Genomic DNA, 15564 nt, shown 5'->3' with positions numbered 1-15564 from the left:
TAATTAAAAATAGTTTCAAATTGAGAGAGTATATAAAACTGCAATGGTGAGTGACAGGTCAGAAGATTGGACAAAATATAAAGAATTACAAATAATGACTAAAAGATAAATAAAGTGGGAGAAATGAGAGTACCAGACAAAGCTACCTGGAATTATAAAAACAGAGAGCAAGGGTTTCAAAGGTATTTACAAAGTAGAAGAGGACGTGGGCCCTAGTGATTGAGTGTGGAATTAACAATGGAAAAAAAAGGAAATGATGGCTGAACTGGACAGATATTTTTCATCTATCTTCACTGTGGAGAATCCAAGCAAAATCCCAGAAATACTTGTAACTGAATGAATATTTATAAGCAGAGATTATTGATTAACAAGGGAGTCCAAGATTATGGCTGATGGAGGCAGAATATGGAATTAAGGTCACAATCAGATCAGATGTGACCTTTGTGAATAGTAAGAAGTCTCACACACAAGATTAAAGTCCAACAGGTTTATTTGGAATCATAATGATTCCCATATGCCCTCTCTGTCCAATGCTGGCATCTCCACATTTTAAAAAATTCATTCATGGGACGTGCGCATTGCTGGCTGGCCAGCATTTATTGCCCATCCTTAGTTGCCCTTGAGAAGGTGGTGGTGAGCTGTCTTCTTGAATTGCTGCGATCCATGTTATGTGGGTTGACCCACAATGCCGTTAGGGAGGGAATTCCAGGATTTTGACCCAGTGACTGTGAAGGAACAGCGATATATTTCCGAGTCAGGATGGTGAGTGGCTTGGAGGAGAACTTGCAGGTGGTGATGTTCCCATTTATCTGCAGTCCTTCTAGATGGAAGTAGTCGCGGGTTTGGAAGGTGCTGTCCAAGGACCTTTGATGAATTACTGCAGTGCAGCTTGTACATATAGATTGCTATTGAGCATCAGTGGTGGAGGGATTGAATGTTTGTAGATGTGGTACCAATCAAGCAGGCTGCTTTGTCCTGGATGGTGTCAAGCTTCTTGAGTGTTGTTGGAGCTGCACCCATCCAGGCAAGTGGGGAATATTTCATCAGACTCCTGACTTGTGTCTTGTAGATAGTGGACAAGCGTTGGGGAAACAAAAGGTGAGTTACTCATCGCATTACTCCTAGCCTCTGATCTGCTCTTGTGGCCACTGTGTTTATGTGGTGAATCCAGTTGAGTTTCTGGTCAACGGTAACCCCAAGGATGTTGACAGTGGGGGATTCACCATTGAATGTCAAGAGGCGGTGGTTAGAGTGTCACTTATTGGTGATGGTCATTGCCTAGCATTTGTGTGGCACGAATGTTACTTGCTACTTATCAACCCAAGCCTGGATATTGTCCAGATCTTGTTGCATTTGAACATGACTGCTTTAGTATCTGAGGAGTCACGAATGGTGCTGAACATTGTGCAATCAGTGGCGAATATCCCCACTTCTGACCTTATGATGGAGGGAAGGTCATTGATAAAGCAGCTGAAGATTGTTGGGCCTAGGACACTACCCTGAGGGATTCCTACAGAGATACCCTGGAGTTGAGACGACTGACCCTCCACAACCATCTGCTTGTGTTCCAGATATGACTCCAACCAGTGAAGAGTTTGCCACTTGATACCCATTGATTCCAGTTTCGCTAGAGCTCCTTGAAGCCACACTCGGTCGAATGTGGCTTTGATGTCAAGGCCAAGTCACTCTCAGCTCACCTCTGGAATTCAACTCTTTCGTCCATGTTTGGACCTAGGCTGTAATTAGGTTAGGAGCTGAGTGACACTCAGTGACACTGAGTGGCGAAACCCAAACTGGGCATCACTGAGCAAGTTATTGCTGAGTAGGTTCTGCTTGATAGCACTGTTGATGACCCCTTCCATCACTTTACTGAGGATCAAAAGTAGACTGATTGGGCGGTAATTGGCTGGGTTGGATTTGTCCTGCTTTTTGTGTAAGGACATACCTGGGCAATTTTCCATATTGTTGGGTTGATGCCATTGTTATAACTGCACTGGAAGAGCTTGGCTAGGGGAGTGGCAAGTCCTGAAGCACAAGACTTCAGTACTATTGCTGGAATGTTATCAGGGCCCCTTGCCTTTGCTGTATCCAATGCCTCTAACCGTTTCTTGATATCACTTGGAGTGAATCGAATTGTCTGGAGACTGGCATCTGAGATGCTGGGGAACCACTGGAGGAGGGCAAAATGGATCATCCACTCAGCACTTCAGGCTGAAGTATTCGCCCGTTGTGCTGGAGTACAATTCCACTGCTGTTGATGGCCCACATCGCCTCATGGATGCTCAGTCTTGAGTTGCTAGATTGGTTCAAAGTTCAGTTCACATCATCTTTGTGAATGGCAGAGCAAGTTCACGGTTACGAATGACTTACTCCTGCTCCTGGTTCTGGTTTGTATGTTGGCATATGTACGTACAGGGCCCACAAGAGTAATGATAGACAGGTCTTACATAACACATTAGAAGGAATATTGTCTGCGATAGGGTGGAAAGCAGGAAAGATTAAGGAAAATATCTTCCCTCTGCTCCCCTCTCCTATCAGCATTTATTTAAAGCCTGTTGCACCTCTAACTTGCAATCTATCGAACTCTCTCCCTACAGGTGCCACCTAACCTGAGTATAACCAACATTTCCTGTTTTTATTTCAGATTGCCAGCAACTGCAGTACTTTGCCTTTGTTCTTACAACCGCAGTTGTGATGTCAATGCAACTTTAATTAAAATTGCTCTTAACGGAAATATCTTTCATTCCGTAATGACCCCCCTCCCGGTGTCATCGCATATCAGGAACTGATAAGTAAGTAACATGGTGCTTGGAAGTTGCCGCCAGCGAGACGGACGCCACTTGCCTAACTCGAACCCGTGCTGAACCCATCGATCCGCTACTTGTAAATATTGATTAGTTGGCAATTATCTTTCCAAACTAATCGCGAGCTAGCTCTTCGCTCCAGCCGACAGCCTTGTGCTACCCGTCAAACGGACTTGTTTCCTCAGAGACACTGATTATCAATCTCTTGTCTGTTAAAGAGGAACTGGTGTGAAAGAAAGCGCCGAGTGCCCACCTTTCTATGAACCGATTTAAAGCTTTGATATATCATTGAACTAACATCCGATTTCTTAAAATGACTGAATGTGACACTGTGATTGAAAATTTTAATAATAAATTGCATATTTGCATTGCATATTTAATTCCGTAAGCGTAGAGATAAAACAGTTTCTAAAGTGGATTGAAGACTTACAACCATTGTGCCTCCAGAAATATTTCGCTAATTTGAATTTTATTTGAATGGGTTATTTTGAATAGACATGCTTTGCCCACTCACGGCAATCAGCAAGGTTTTCACTGATAACTTGTGCATTGCAAAGTCCCTTCCTGTGTGTTGCGATCGATGTGATATTAACATAGGAATATAACAAAATCGGATTCTCTTATTAGGAAACATAGATGGTCTCGGTGAGTTTATATATGACATAGTTACATTGATTTATTTAAATGTTACATTTTGTGGTGTTCTATCCACAATCCGAAATCGTTGAAGCTTCGTTATTAAATGCACAATACTATTCCGGGGTATAGATAGATGATGAACCGTTAGCCGATCCCAGGCGCCGAGGACATCTCATATAAATTCATGCCCAGAATATTTAAACAGCGGAAGATTGTTTACGGGTGGAATATGGGGTGATCAATTAGTTACTAAAGCATCACTATCAAACTTAAACCTACCAAATTATGTTATAATAATCTATAGAATTCATTCGTGAAAATGTCATCTCGATATTTGAATATCATAGAATCATAGAATCCCTACAGTGCACAAGGAGGCCCTTCAGCCCATCAAGTCTACACCGACCACAATCCCATCCAGGCCCTAATTCCCGTAATCCCACATATTTACCCTATTAATCCCCAGATATTTGGGTCAATTTATCAATATCTTAAAACTATTATTCTATCTCCTGACTAAATAAAATTTAAGTAAATAAATTTTCATCCGCAAGTCCGGAATTTTAATTAGTAAATCATGTTACTAAATAATATTTTGACAACTTTTCCTTATTTACCCCATGGCAAACTAACCTTCAGCAGAACTGAGAGTTTAATAAAATCCTGCCACGCTCCTGCATTTTTTTCCCACCATGGTCCATTAAATTACAATTAGCCCTCCAACGAGGTGTTAAACAGGACACGCTGTGACACTGTGTATTCACTTTAGGGTCCGAGTGACAGTAGCAATCCATTTGGAACGATTTAAGTAAACAATGTTGTTGGGACAGAGAGTTGCTGATTCTCTACTATAAGGGTACTTTTGATGAGAGAGGCTGTGGGCTTTGCCCTCTGAGATACATTGAAGTTATCCCCACCCAGGCGGAATGCTACAGGAGCTCCAGAACCGGCAGCTCAGCAAGACCCAGGCAGGTCAACCCTAATTATGCTCAGATTGTCTTATTTTGTTAGTCACTAGTAGGCTTACGTTCACACTGTAAGGAGGTTATTGTGAAAAATCGCCTAATCGCCACATTCCGGCGGCTGTCCACTGAGGGAGAGTTTACCATGGCCAATTCACCTAACCTGCACATCTTTGGGGTGTGAGAGGAAACCCACGCAGACTCGGGGAGAACGAGCAAATCTCCGCACAGTGACGCAAGTCGGGAATCGAACCCGGGTCCCTGGCGCTGTGAGGCAGCAGTGCTAACCACTGTGCCACCGTTCTGGTTTGTTTGATTGGAATTTGGTGGGCCGAAGATTTGCAATCGGAACACCTGTATCTGTTATGATCAGCACCTTGGAATATGTGCACGTTAATTAGCTCATATCCCTCTCCTCTCGCACTCATGCGGACCTGGGTAATAACCGCTTGGACGCTCCTGTGTATGATAACTCAAAACAAAATATAAGTTTCCATACACCGCTAGAATGACATGCAGACGCCTAATTGAATGGAAACACTCCATGAAGTTACTACTCCAAGTCCCTCCTCCCCCCAACCATCATTTGGTGGTACTGAAACCTGATTAAGTGTTGACAATGTATAGCAGTGGCCTCTCTACATTTTACAACGCTTCACATGTTATATGGCCCCCAGCACTCTTCCATTCAGAATAGATTACAGTTATCTTTAAGAGGCTGATGCAACCTCGTTTAAACACCGGCGTGTTTTACCAGTGGCGCCGTCCTGACCCTCCATCGTTTGACCCACTTGGAATCTTCAGCGCGAATATGGCCAGCTCTTTGATTTGGAAAGACTCGAGTATAATTTATTTTATCTGTCAAGAGTCATTCTAGCGGCAGGTGCCCATTACGGCGCCAACAGGCGGATCATTGAACAGTTTAAGGAGATCCTCTTCAAAGTAGCTCGTCATAACCAGATTTTGTCATTCGAAGCAACATGTTTTATGAGCATTAACTAACGGAACATTGCCAACGTTGAAAAGATTTGCAAAAGGCCGGCCGATCACATAAGCCAACAATGTATAAACTTAAAGTGCGCGGTTAAAGTGAACGCTCCCAGTTCAATTTGAATAAATTGGTGTCAATCTCATCGCAGCATCACTTATTTCCTGTATTGGCAGAATTCAGCATCCGCTCTCGAACATTGCTGCTCACCGACAGCTATCCGCCAGTGTATGATTAATATTAGCCGCTGGTTCCCCCCTCTGCCCGAGGGTCTTGACATATCGAGGGTCATTAACACAGAAATTTGCCCTTGGGGTACTGAGGTTAACTGCTGTACGCCACCGTCCCCCTAACTCGAGAATCGTTTGCATATGTACAGATGGATCCCAATGTCTCAGTTAATCCAGGAATATTTATCATGTTCACAGGTATACTGTATAAACGATTGAAAAGTGGGCAATATATTTCGATGCGAGGATTATTGAAGGGTGAAGTGGATTCATTGAAAATGTTAATAGGGCTCATTAACTGCCAAACTGTCAGAACAACAATTGCTCTAAAGTTAACCTCAACGTCTTCAAAACGTTTCATAACTAAATGTTCAACCCCGCCCCCCCCCCGCCCCCCACGGAGCTGAAATCGATTGAGCATGTAGTCACAACCACGGAATAATTGATAAGCAATTGACTCTTTCTACAGCAATGGCAGTGCCTCAGTTTACCCTTTCACTTATAAGAAAACTAACTTCTTTATCATTTTCGTGGCATCGTGTTTCTTTTTATGACCGCCAATGATAAAATGTTTTGTTTTTCTATCCGATTGAATATGTAATTCAAATAAATCAGTCAGAAAATGCGGCAACTGTGTGTGTAATTTTTGTTTTAAATACCTTGCTGCTTTTTGACATACCTGACCACCGGGGTCTTCTGCTAACCCGGTTCGGTTTTCAATCTACTGATATTTACAATCATCACATTTCGCCTCGAACAAAAACAACCTTGTCATCATAAAATGAACAATGAGTTTAAAGGCAAATACAATCTGATGTATTATTCGGGTCATTTGACGAATTAAGTGATTTGATTGCATTTATCAATGCATTGTCCGATATAATATAATCACCATAGAAAGCACTAACTGAGACCAACAGCAATCTGTGATAATCACCAGATTAGGCAATTAATATTAACCACATCAACCCGAAAGACAATGGCCGAACTAAAGGAGTTTTAAAAATTCGGCAGAATAGATGGTCTAACATTAAACTAGATTAGTTCAATACTTTAATTGTAATCTACACCCCGAAGTATTGGACAATTCAAACGGTTACAATATCGGACAGTTTAGCTTGATAATTATATTGTTTTTTTCCATGATGATGTAAGTAATTTTCTTCAAATAAAACACAGCCAAATATCATCCAGCAAAGAGTACGGCAACATCTCCTGGTAGTGTTTGTTTCCAATCTGTCCCTACGCCTGTTTACTGTGTGAATAAACTTTGTAAAGTCTGCCAACGAGATCTTTGGGCAAGCAAAGTGTAGTCGACTCAATTAGATCAGTGTCCCCATAGAATGTGCACAGCAGCGTATTACAGACTGCGTTCACAGATTGAGTAAAACCAACACGCCGGGAAAACTGAAAATATTTCCACACTCAAGTTACTCGAGGTGCTTCCCGCCCCGAAAACGTGGCAGGGTAATGAAGAATCGGATCCCACTTAGGCAAGAATGGTACTTTATGGAACAGACTCCACTAAATTAAACTTGTGCTTTTTAACTTATTTATTGTTGTAATTTGCTTCAACATTTTACAATAAATGACGAACTCATGAAACAAAAGCATTTTATCCGGGGATAAACATAGACAGCAATGACTCGCTGCCCCTTCTTAACTCCTGGAATTAAACATGCTTTCTTTGCTACAATGACTAAATCTCAATAAGTATGCATTGATTGTGATGATCATTCTATCTTTTCTTTTGCCTGACGTCTGAAATTGCACAATTTCTCTAACTTTTCAAAAGCATTTAGCTTCCAACTCACCTTTCTTAACGTGTTTCCAAATGAATAATTTAGCATATTTAAAAATGCGAATCCTACTGGCGCAAACGTGTTTCCTTTTGATATAAAAGGATAAATGTGTATTGGAATTCCGAAGTGTTAGCAGCCACCACACCAATATTTCACAATCGTCCCTGGCAATACACATTCTCCACGGAACAACAGTGCGAGAAGTGGGAACAATAGCTTCAAATTGTTGATTGGTTTGTGGGGATCTCTGTCCCTAAAATGAATTGTCACCGTGAGCTGCAAGTTCCCGTTCGTTCATCAGCAGACAGCCCAACGTGAACCTGAATGGTCTTCACATCGCGCAACACACACTCCTGATGTGTGGACGCTTGGCTTCTGATATAGGATGCTCTTTAAAGGGTTAAATGACTGGCTGTTAACGAAGAACAAATACCATTTATGTTAACACAAAGGTTTGGGAACTAAATACTCTATAAAAAGATAAGCTTCGGAATCTTTTAATTCTGACCACTTCATTTTTGTTTTAAGCTACAGTTGCAAGAATGTCTTAACCGGGTATCCAAAATGGGAGCGAATGGGAGCGAATTCCCAGCAGACACACTAATGCTTAGTAGGGAGGCGGGTATTTATTTTCTACAACTGCTGGCGGGACATAACAGTTAGGGTTAGATTAAGGTGCCAGGGTTCTGTCAAGCCATTGTTGGCCCCTGATTTGTTCTCGAAATGTGACCTTTTTTTGGGAGTAAACAGTTACCGGGTGGAAATACTGCTTATTCCAGATTGTAAATAATATAGACAGCATTGTTAGTAAATAAACAGTTGCAGCTTCTGTGGGCCCTTTTGTCATAACATTTTACTGCGGCCCCGTGCGCGCACTGACTGCACGCTTCGCTCTTTCCTCTGTGTTTACCTGGGGAAAGGGGGGGGAGGAGGTCCTTCCCTCCTCTCCCCGCCCCCTCACCTGGAGGTGGCTCCCTCAGTGCGGCTGCGCATTGGGGCGAAGGGGGCGGGGCGACATGACCCGCAGCCAATCAGGGAGCGCAGGCGGGGGAAATTGACACAGTCTCCTGGTGGCCCCGCCCAGGCTCAGGGCGCAGTCTCTCTGAGTGCCAGCCCTGCTTCAGTGGAAAGTAGATCTGAGAGTTTCACAGCAGGAATATCCCCCTCTGCTCCTCCAGCACAACCCTCCTGAGCTGCTCTTACATCCATCCCGCGGCTGCTGAAGAAGTTTCCCCCCCCACCTCTTCTTCCCCACCCTCCCCCCCTACTCCCTCCCCCCAGCCCCTCCTCCCTCCCTCCACACACAGACAGACCAGAGCGGCCAGGACAGCAGGCATCATGCAGTACCAGCAACACGCCAGCTCCTCGGCCATGAACCTGCCGCTGTACGCGCCCACACCGATGCAAGCGGTGCACCCCACCCCGTTCTACATCGACGACATCCTGGGACGCAACGGGGCTTCTCCGGCCACCACCGTGGCCCCCGGGCCGGCCCTGCCGTCCCCCAATTCCTCCTTTACCAGCCTGGCGTCCCCGTACCGGACTCCAATCTACGAGCCGACTCCCATCCACCCGGCCTTCCACCACCCGGCGCTGACACCGTACAGCGGCAGCGCCTTCACCGGACCCCTCTACCCCTTTGCCAGGACTGTGAACGACTACACGCACGCATTCCTCAGGCAGGACACGCTGGGTAAGAACCCTTTTCCGATTTCTTCTCCCATTGCCAACGATGTGCTGCAATTTTTAACTTCTCTTAACGTCGGTTCTGTTGTGTTTTGCTCCAGAAAGGAGGGGAGAGTGGCTGATTAAGATAATACAAACTCCCCACTAAAGATAGTTTATTGCGTTGAAGGATTAATTCAAAGAAACAGACAGTTGGGGACAATTCGGGCGCCTGTTTTCGTTCGGGGATTTAAATGTAAAATTTAGAAATCGTTTAGCGTGATTTGAGAGCGGTTGGTGATTCAGATCCAGGGATAATATCATTTCCCCCCAGAGGCTGGTGAAATGTACAGTTCCCCAAACGAACTCGTATCTCCTCGAACACACAACCTCCAGTGATGAGATTACAAGAGCTAAGTCTTTTCACTATGACCACCACTTCCCCCCAGCACTTTTCTTTAAAATAATAAACAGCACCAGATCCGAAGATTTCTTTAAGAGCTGAAAATGAAAATGAAAGAAATAATTACTCTTTACACTGTACTTGGAGTCCCACATACTCCCCTGGGAGAAGGGGGGGGGGATTGTCGGAAATCTTTACTATTTTCTGGCAAAGATTTGATAGGAAAATCAAACCTAACATGGTCCAGAAGATACTGTCATTTTATATGTAATTTTTTAAAAAAAATCGTTGCCAAATCATGTTTTGAAACAGCCAGTCGAAAAGTAAAGGCTACAAAGATGAACGAAATTGGCTTTTGTAAATCCCTGCACTGACAGGTCACTTTCTGCACAAGTTGCACATTTGGGCTCATTCAACAGCTTGCGCACTGAAGGGCTGACCTTTTTTCGTTCATACAGGAAATCTTGAGCTCTCGATAGGAGTAAATCTGGTTACAGAGCTGTTAAATGTTTTCCTCTCAGTCAGGGCAGACTCTTCCCCGGGAGTCGTGCACACTGCTGATTATTTTATCGACATCCTCAATACAGACATATACAGGAAACACTCGAGTTCTGATAGCCGGGATACGTTTTTCTGATATTGTTCATTTCCTCTCTGTGGGATGTGACTTTATGGGCAGCTAAAATAACCAGTTGCTTCCTATTTTTTGCGGCTGTTTTGTAGCAATCGAAGCGGAGAGTGACGCAAGCGAAACTCTCGGAAAATAACTTGCTACGCGGAAATTGGAAGGATTTAATTGCGTTTTGATTCTCGCCAAACTCAGTTTTTTTTGCATGCACAAATTTAGCATTCGGGTTGGTGCAACTGTCTCCGCAATTTCATCAACTCATGGGTAGCTTGGGTGATGAAAGCGACCAGAAGCGGAATCAATGCAAAGTAACTCCATGAGCATAACACATCACATGATGAATTTATTTCGAGTTAACTAGAAAGTAAATAAGACTATATAGCTTTCTAGTTTATATTCAACTAGGCATGACACTGGGAGTGCATATTAAATAGTCCCACTGATATTTGCACAGCATTTAAAAGCTTTCTCACACATTTTCAAGATTACTTGCAGTGTACCCCAATGAACTGTTACATAGAAGCCATGCAGCAGCATATCTCGGCTTCCTTGACTCATTTTTGTCGACCAGCAGAAGGAAATAACAGCCCTTTTGCAAGATAGACCAACAGGAAACACATTGACGGAAATGTTGCCATAGTCCTGAATTGGTAGGTTTCACACAAACCTTCAAGGCCTGTGTAAAATCAATGTTGTATTGTGAGAAAGAGACCCCGGGCCTTTTTTTTACCCCAATGTCCTTCTCCAAATTTGCTATTGGAAGGATTTTAAAAATAATAATTCACTGAGTATCAAGAGCAGTTAATAAATAAGAACAAGTTAACGCGGTGTAAGCCACAGCACATTTGTTGTCAGATTTAACCTTCTATGAACATATATAAAATTCTATATTAATATTCGGTTAATTCCGGATTTCTATCTTATGCTTGATTTAGTATTATCGGCGTTTTCACTAAGATAACACGAATGTAAGTCTATACAGTGGTCTGGTTACACAGAAGGAGCTGGTAAAATAGCATTTAAATGTCATTTCAATCCCTTGATCCAATTAGCGCTTTGTGATATGATCAAACCCATGGTCATTCCTATTGTTTTGGGTGATTTCCCCGCAGGGAAACCGTTGATATGGAGCCATTTTATTCAAAGGCCGCCGCACAAGAGAAAAGGGGGACAGGTTCGATTCTCAAACGACCAGACCATTGAATTGGAAAAGAAATTTGAAACCCAGAAATATCTCTCACCTCCTGAGCGAAAAAGACTGGCCAAGATGCTGCAGCTAAGCGAGAGACAGGTACATGGAGAGTGTGCTAGAATAACGACGTAAAAACGTGTCAATTTACATGCCCTACTTGTAGACATTTACACTCACGGTGCAAATAGGATAATTATACAAGTATCAGAATTCGATTATGAAAATATTCAATGATTCATATTTTATTTGTGCGCCAAACTAAAGTTAACCTATTTTCCCATCATATGATTTAGAACACTATTTCTAATTTTGTTAAGCGTGTTCCCATTTCTTGTTCACTTTTTTAATGATTTTATCCGTCTTATTTAACGCGTACTTTGGCTTTCTCATTTTTGATCTTTGGTTAACTCTGGGGAACAAGGCACTAGTTTTTTTTTAAATGTTGTTACAATCCTCAAAACAGCAATGACACTGATTTTTAGCAGGAATCCGTAGAAAAAGAAAACTATCAGCTGTACTAAAGTTCAGGGTGTCTCTCTGTCTCTCTCTGCAGGTAAAGACTTGGTTTCAGAACCGTAGGGCTAAATGGCGGCGGCTCAAACAGGTAGGGAGATCCAGCTTCCCATCCACTCTCTGCGAAGATTGAGGTTTACGTTGTCATAGAAATGAGTGTTCGAATGAACTTATCTTTAATGTCGTGGGCTATTATATCTTGTGTGCCGAAGTAATTTGAAAGGTTATTTAACCTCTTTACCTTGATTGAAAAGACAAATAGTCATGCTGGAATTCAGGATGAACCAGTGGAGCTGCACAAATGTTAAAAGCTTCTAATGCGGTTCCTATATCAATTATTTCGCCCGTTTCGCGTCCCCCGCATTAAGAATCTATTAATTCTTCAGCCATCCCATATGTTGTTTGTTCAATTCATTCTTGCGAAACGACTTGTATGTTGGCAAAGTATCCACGCAATTCAAAGAATATTTATTATTCCAGGATTAGAGTGGCGCATGAGTAACCGCATTTATTAAATTATTGACTCGCATTACATAATACACTTGGCTCCTTGCATTTTCAGCTTCGGACACAATGCTGCACCTAGCAATTTAGACCGTAGCCAGATAGCAGCAGGCTATAAAAGTACAGAGCAACTTGGAAACTTAGATACCATCTGCGAACATGTATCGTTTAGAAACCTGTAATGTGTTCTTTGCAAATCTATTCACGACCATTGTTGCTTTAAATAGTTTTTTGTGTCAGTTTAGAGGGAAGTTCGAGGCATTGTGGCTTTAAGTCTTGCAAACCAGGAAGAACCTTCACACATTCTTGTCTGACAATTTGACATTTTGCCACTTATTCTATTAGTAACTACATTTTGAACAACGAAATTTTAATATTATTAGAATTAAAGCTTTTTAATTTAGTTCTGGGGACTCAAAATCGCAAAGCCAAACATTAATAATTAATTTAAATGCAACAATCCCATGGTCTGGCCAGTTCATCTTAATTCTCAGCAACTTCTCAATTTGGTCGAAGTTAATTTTAAACATCAAAACCAAAGGGGCCTTACACTGCTGACAGAACATCTACAGCCCACAATGAATAATGTATACCAGACAATGGCATTCCGGATATGGTATAGAAGATACGCTTTACCCAGTCCATTTTTGATTTAATCCCTATCAGCGTTCTATCGAAGTTCCTGTTCTGAAAGAATCGGTTGTAAGTGGGGCCTAAACCGTTTAAATGTAATAACATCCTGTTGTAAATACTAATGCTCCAAAATTGTTATCGAACTATTAGAATGCACTTTAAATATAATTATATTACCTTACTCTTTGATTTCTAAGCGAGCGACTGTAGATAAGGTGATAACAACGTCAGCGCTGTTAACCTTTCAACTTTCTGTGACATTCCCTCCTACCCCAAAGAGGAACAAATTCAAAAAATAGTCCCACAAAATCCACTGTTTGCGTTGATTTAGTGCATTAACAGCAGTTGTAGGAGCGTGGAGGCAAGATGATCGGGCTTGAAATCGCTCTATCTCTTTGCCAAGATACATTCACTGTATGTTGCAAACTGTACAAACAACAGTTACTTTTGCCAGAATAGTTTTTCATACTGTTCTGCAGCAACTATTCAATCTTAACGCCACCAAAGGCTGCAGCAGTATGACACCGAGTGCACGTTCATGCCTCAGGGAGAGGAAGCGGTTCAGCTATTCTTACCTTGGCCCACCAGCTGGCAGGGGTATCTGTGTGGGTGTCTGAGGCTGAGAGGAACATACTGGCATGGGCGACACTGCCCGTCTCTTCCAAGTTTCAATGCAGAGAAACTTTTCTATGGAGTTTAAAAGCAGAAAATGTTAGAAATACCCGGCATGCCGGCAGTGTCAAATGGAGATAGAAACCAAGTTAACATTTCAGGCCGATGGCTTTTCGTTGAGATTATTGTGAGTTTTTCTCTGCTCGTTCCCCCTGTAGTTTAAGTTTGAAGTTTATTTATTAGTGTCGCAAACAGGCGTACACTGCAATGAAGTTACTGTGAAGTCTGTCAACGTAACCTGGTTAAATGCCTACGTGAGAGTATCTTTACGGGCGTGTTAGGGGGCATTCTTCAAGCAACTTGCAATGTCCATCTTACAATATCCGTGCGTGAATGCACCAACAAAATCAATCTGAAACTTTGTCCTTGTACCTCAGCATAGCTGTATTTATCCTCTGCAATATTGTGGATTCGTGGCACGCGTTTTGACACTAAACAATTAATAAAGTCTGGTGAATCCTTAATGTGGCCATTATTCTCCAACGATATGGAGCTTCGGGATGTATTTATTTACAGGACAGTGGTGAATGGTCTGGGTTATGTAAAACCCTGTAACATCAGTCCCAGTAGTTACTTTATGCTATCCCAAATAACACTTAAAGTAAATATGGAAAATGTTTCTTTCCTTTAATAACAGGAAAACCCCCAGGGGACTAAAAGGGAAGAATCGGACAATTCGGACCAATCCATCGAAAGCCAGTGTGAGAAGGGTCGAGACAGGTGCCTGAGTCCGGATCAGAATAAAGCGGTGCTGTTGAACGGGTCGAATTGTTCGACCTCCCCGGCCTCGCAGCAAAATGAATCGGAAGTGTCGGAGGATAGCGAAGAAGAGGTGGATATCGACGACGACAGGAGTACTTACCCGGCCAATGTATAATCGAACCCTCTGGGATACAATTCGGTTGGAGAATGGAAGGATAGTGGTTTATCCTTGCACTTTACTGGGGAGCGGACTAGTAGGTAGGAGCTGTTTCCTAAAAACCCTCAATTTTGGCAAGAACGTAAAAGGTGTGAGGCTCTAAACGTTTGTGTATGGGTGATGTGTGGTTTAGTGAACAGGCCCATACTATCGGTTACTAAATGCGATCGAATGAAGGATTGTGTTTAACTCTAAGTAACACACTGTCTTATATTTATGTACAGTACATGATTTTTGTAATTCGAATATTTTAATACTCGTGTACAGAACGTGTTTTCGTTGTAATATTCAATTTTGTAACAAAATTGTTAGACTGCAGAAAACCAGTCGAGTAATTTATACAACCACAACGCTATGACATCTGTGCATTTGACTGTTAGCTTTCAGTAAGAGTTCGTCAGTGGTTATATACCTCATACTCCGAAAGTATTGTGTATATTGTGTAAATATGTGTTTTGTTGAGACGCTGTCGTGGTTAATAAATGCAGAAAAAAACATGAAATAACTTACCAGTTCAAACGTGTGCTTTGTTATAGCAGCTACCCCCATTTTCTGCTGGTACAATGCTTGGTCGAATTGTTCATTATTTCACACCTTACAATAAAACAGGACACTGGAATAATATACAGCATTTGCACGAGTTTATAAATATACATATATATATACATATCGACCCAGCAGTCAATTATTTGGTGCAAGAATGAAGGGAAGATTGAATAACAGTCTAACCAATCAACACACACATTCTTACTTCCTAGGAATGGATAATTAATGCTGGCCTCACCAGCAACGCCCATACCTTGTTAATGAATGAAAAAAATGAACAAGGGTCTCTAGTCTTGTTGCAAGACTAGCACTTAGTTTGGGTGGCATGGTGGCACAGTGGTTAGCACTGCTGCTTCACAGCTCCAGGGACCTGGGTTCAATTCCCTGCTTGGGTCACTGTCTGTGTGGAGTTTGCACATTCTCCTTGTGTCTGCGTGAGTTTCCTCTGGGTGCTCTGGTTTCCC

At 42.3% G+C, this 15564-nt stretch overlaps 1 protein-coding gene across 1 annotated transcript; it reads left to right on the top strand.

Moving 5' to 3' along the window:
- Positions 1 to 8751: 8751 nt before the first annotated feature.
- Positions 8752 to 15059, top strand: hhex (hematopoietically expressed homeobox). The gene is made up of 4 exons (XM_080205265.1): positions 8752 to 9118; positions 11234 to 11412; positions 11867 to 11917; positions 14273 to 15059. Exons 1-4 carry the CDS (start codon positions 8764 to 8766, stop codon positions 14510 to 14512), a joined length of 825 nt encoding a protein of 274 aa, XP_080061391.1. The 5' UTR covers positions 8752 to 8763; the 3' UTR covers positions 14513 to 15059.
- The last annotated feature ends 505 nt before the right edge of the window (positions 15060 to 15564 follow it).

This window comes from Carcharhinus amblyrhynchos, chromosome 17 (assembly GCF_965287045.1).
Source record: "Carcharhinus amblyrhynchos chromosome 17, sCarAmb.v2.hapA, whole genome shotgun sequence".
NCBI classification, from domain to species: domain Eukaryota; kingdom Metazoa; phylum Chordata; class Chondrichthyes; order Carcharhiniformes; family Carcharhinidae; genus Carcharhinus; species Carcharhinus amblyrhynchos.
This window is presented reverse-complemented; position numbering and strand designations above follow the sequence as displayed.

What these genes read in the sequence shown, in the direction of transcription:
- hhex (XM_080205265.1), top strand. Translation starts at nt 8,764, where the DNA reads ATGCAGTACCAGCAACACGCCAGCTCCTCGGCCATGAACCTGCCGCTG. An exon ending in CCTCAGGCAGGACACGCTGG is followed by an intron (nt 9,119 to 11,233) that starts GTAAGAACCCTT and finishes ATTTCCCCGCAG; the next exon opens with GGAAACCGTTGATATGGAGC. An exon ending in TGCAGCTAAGCGAGAGACAG is followed by an intron (nt 11,413 to 11,866) that starts GTACATGGAGAG and finishes CTCTCTCTGCAG; the next exon opens with GTAAAGACTTGGTTTCAGAA.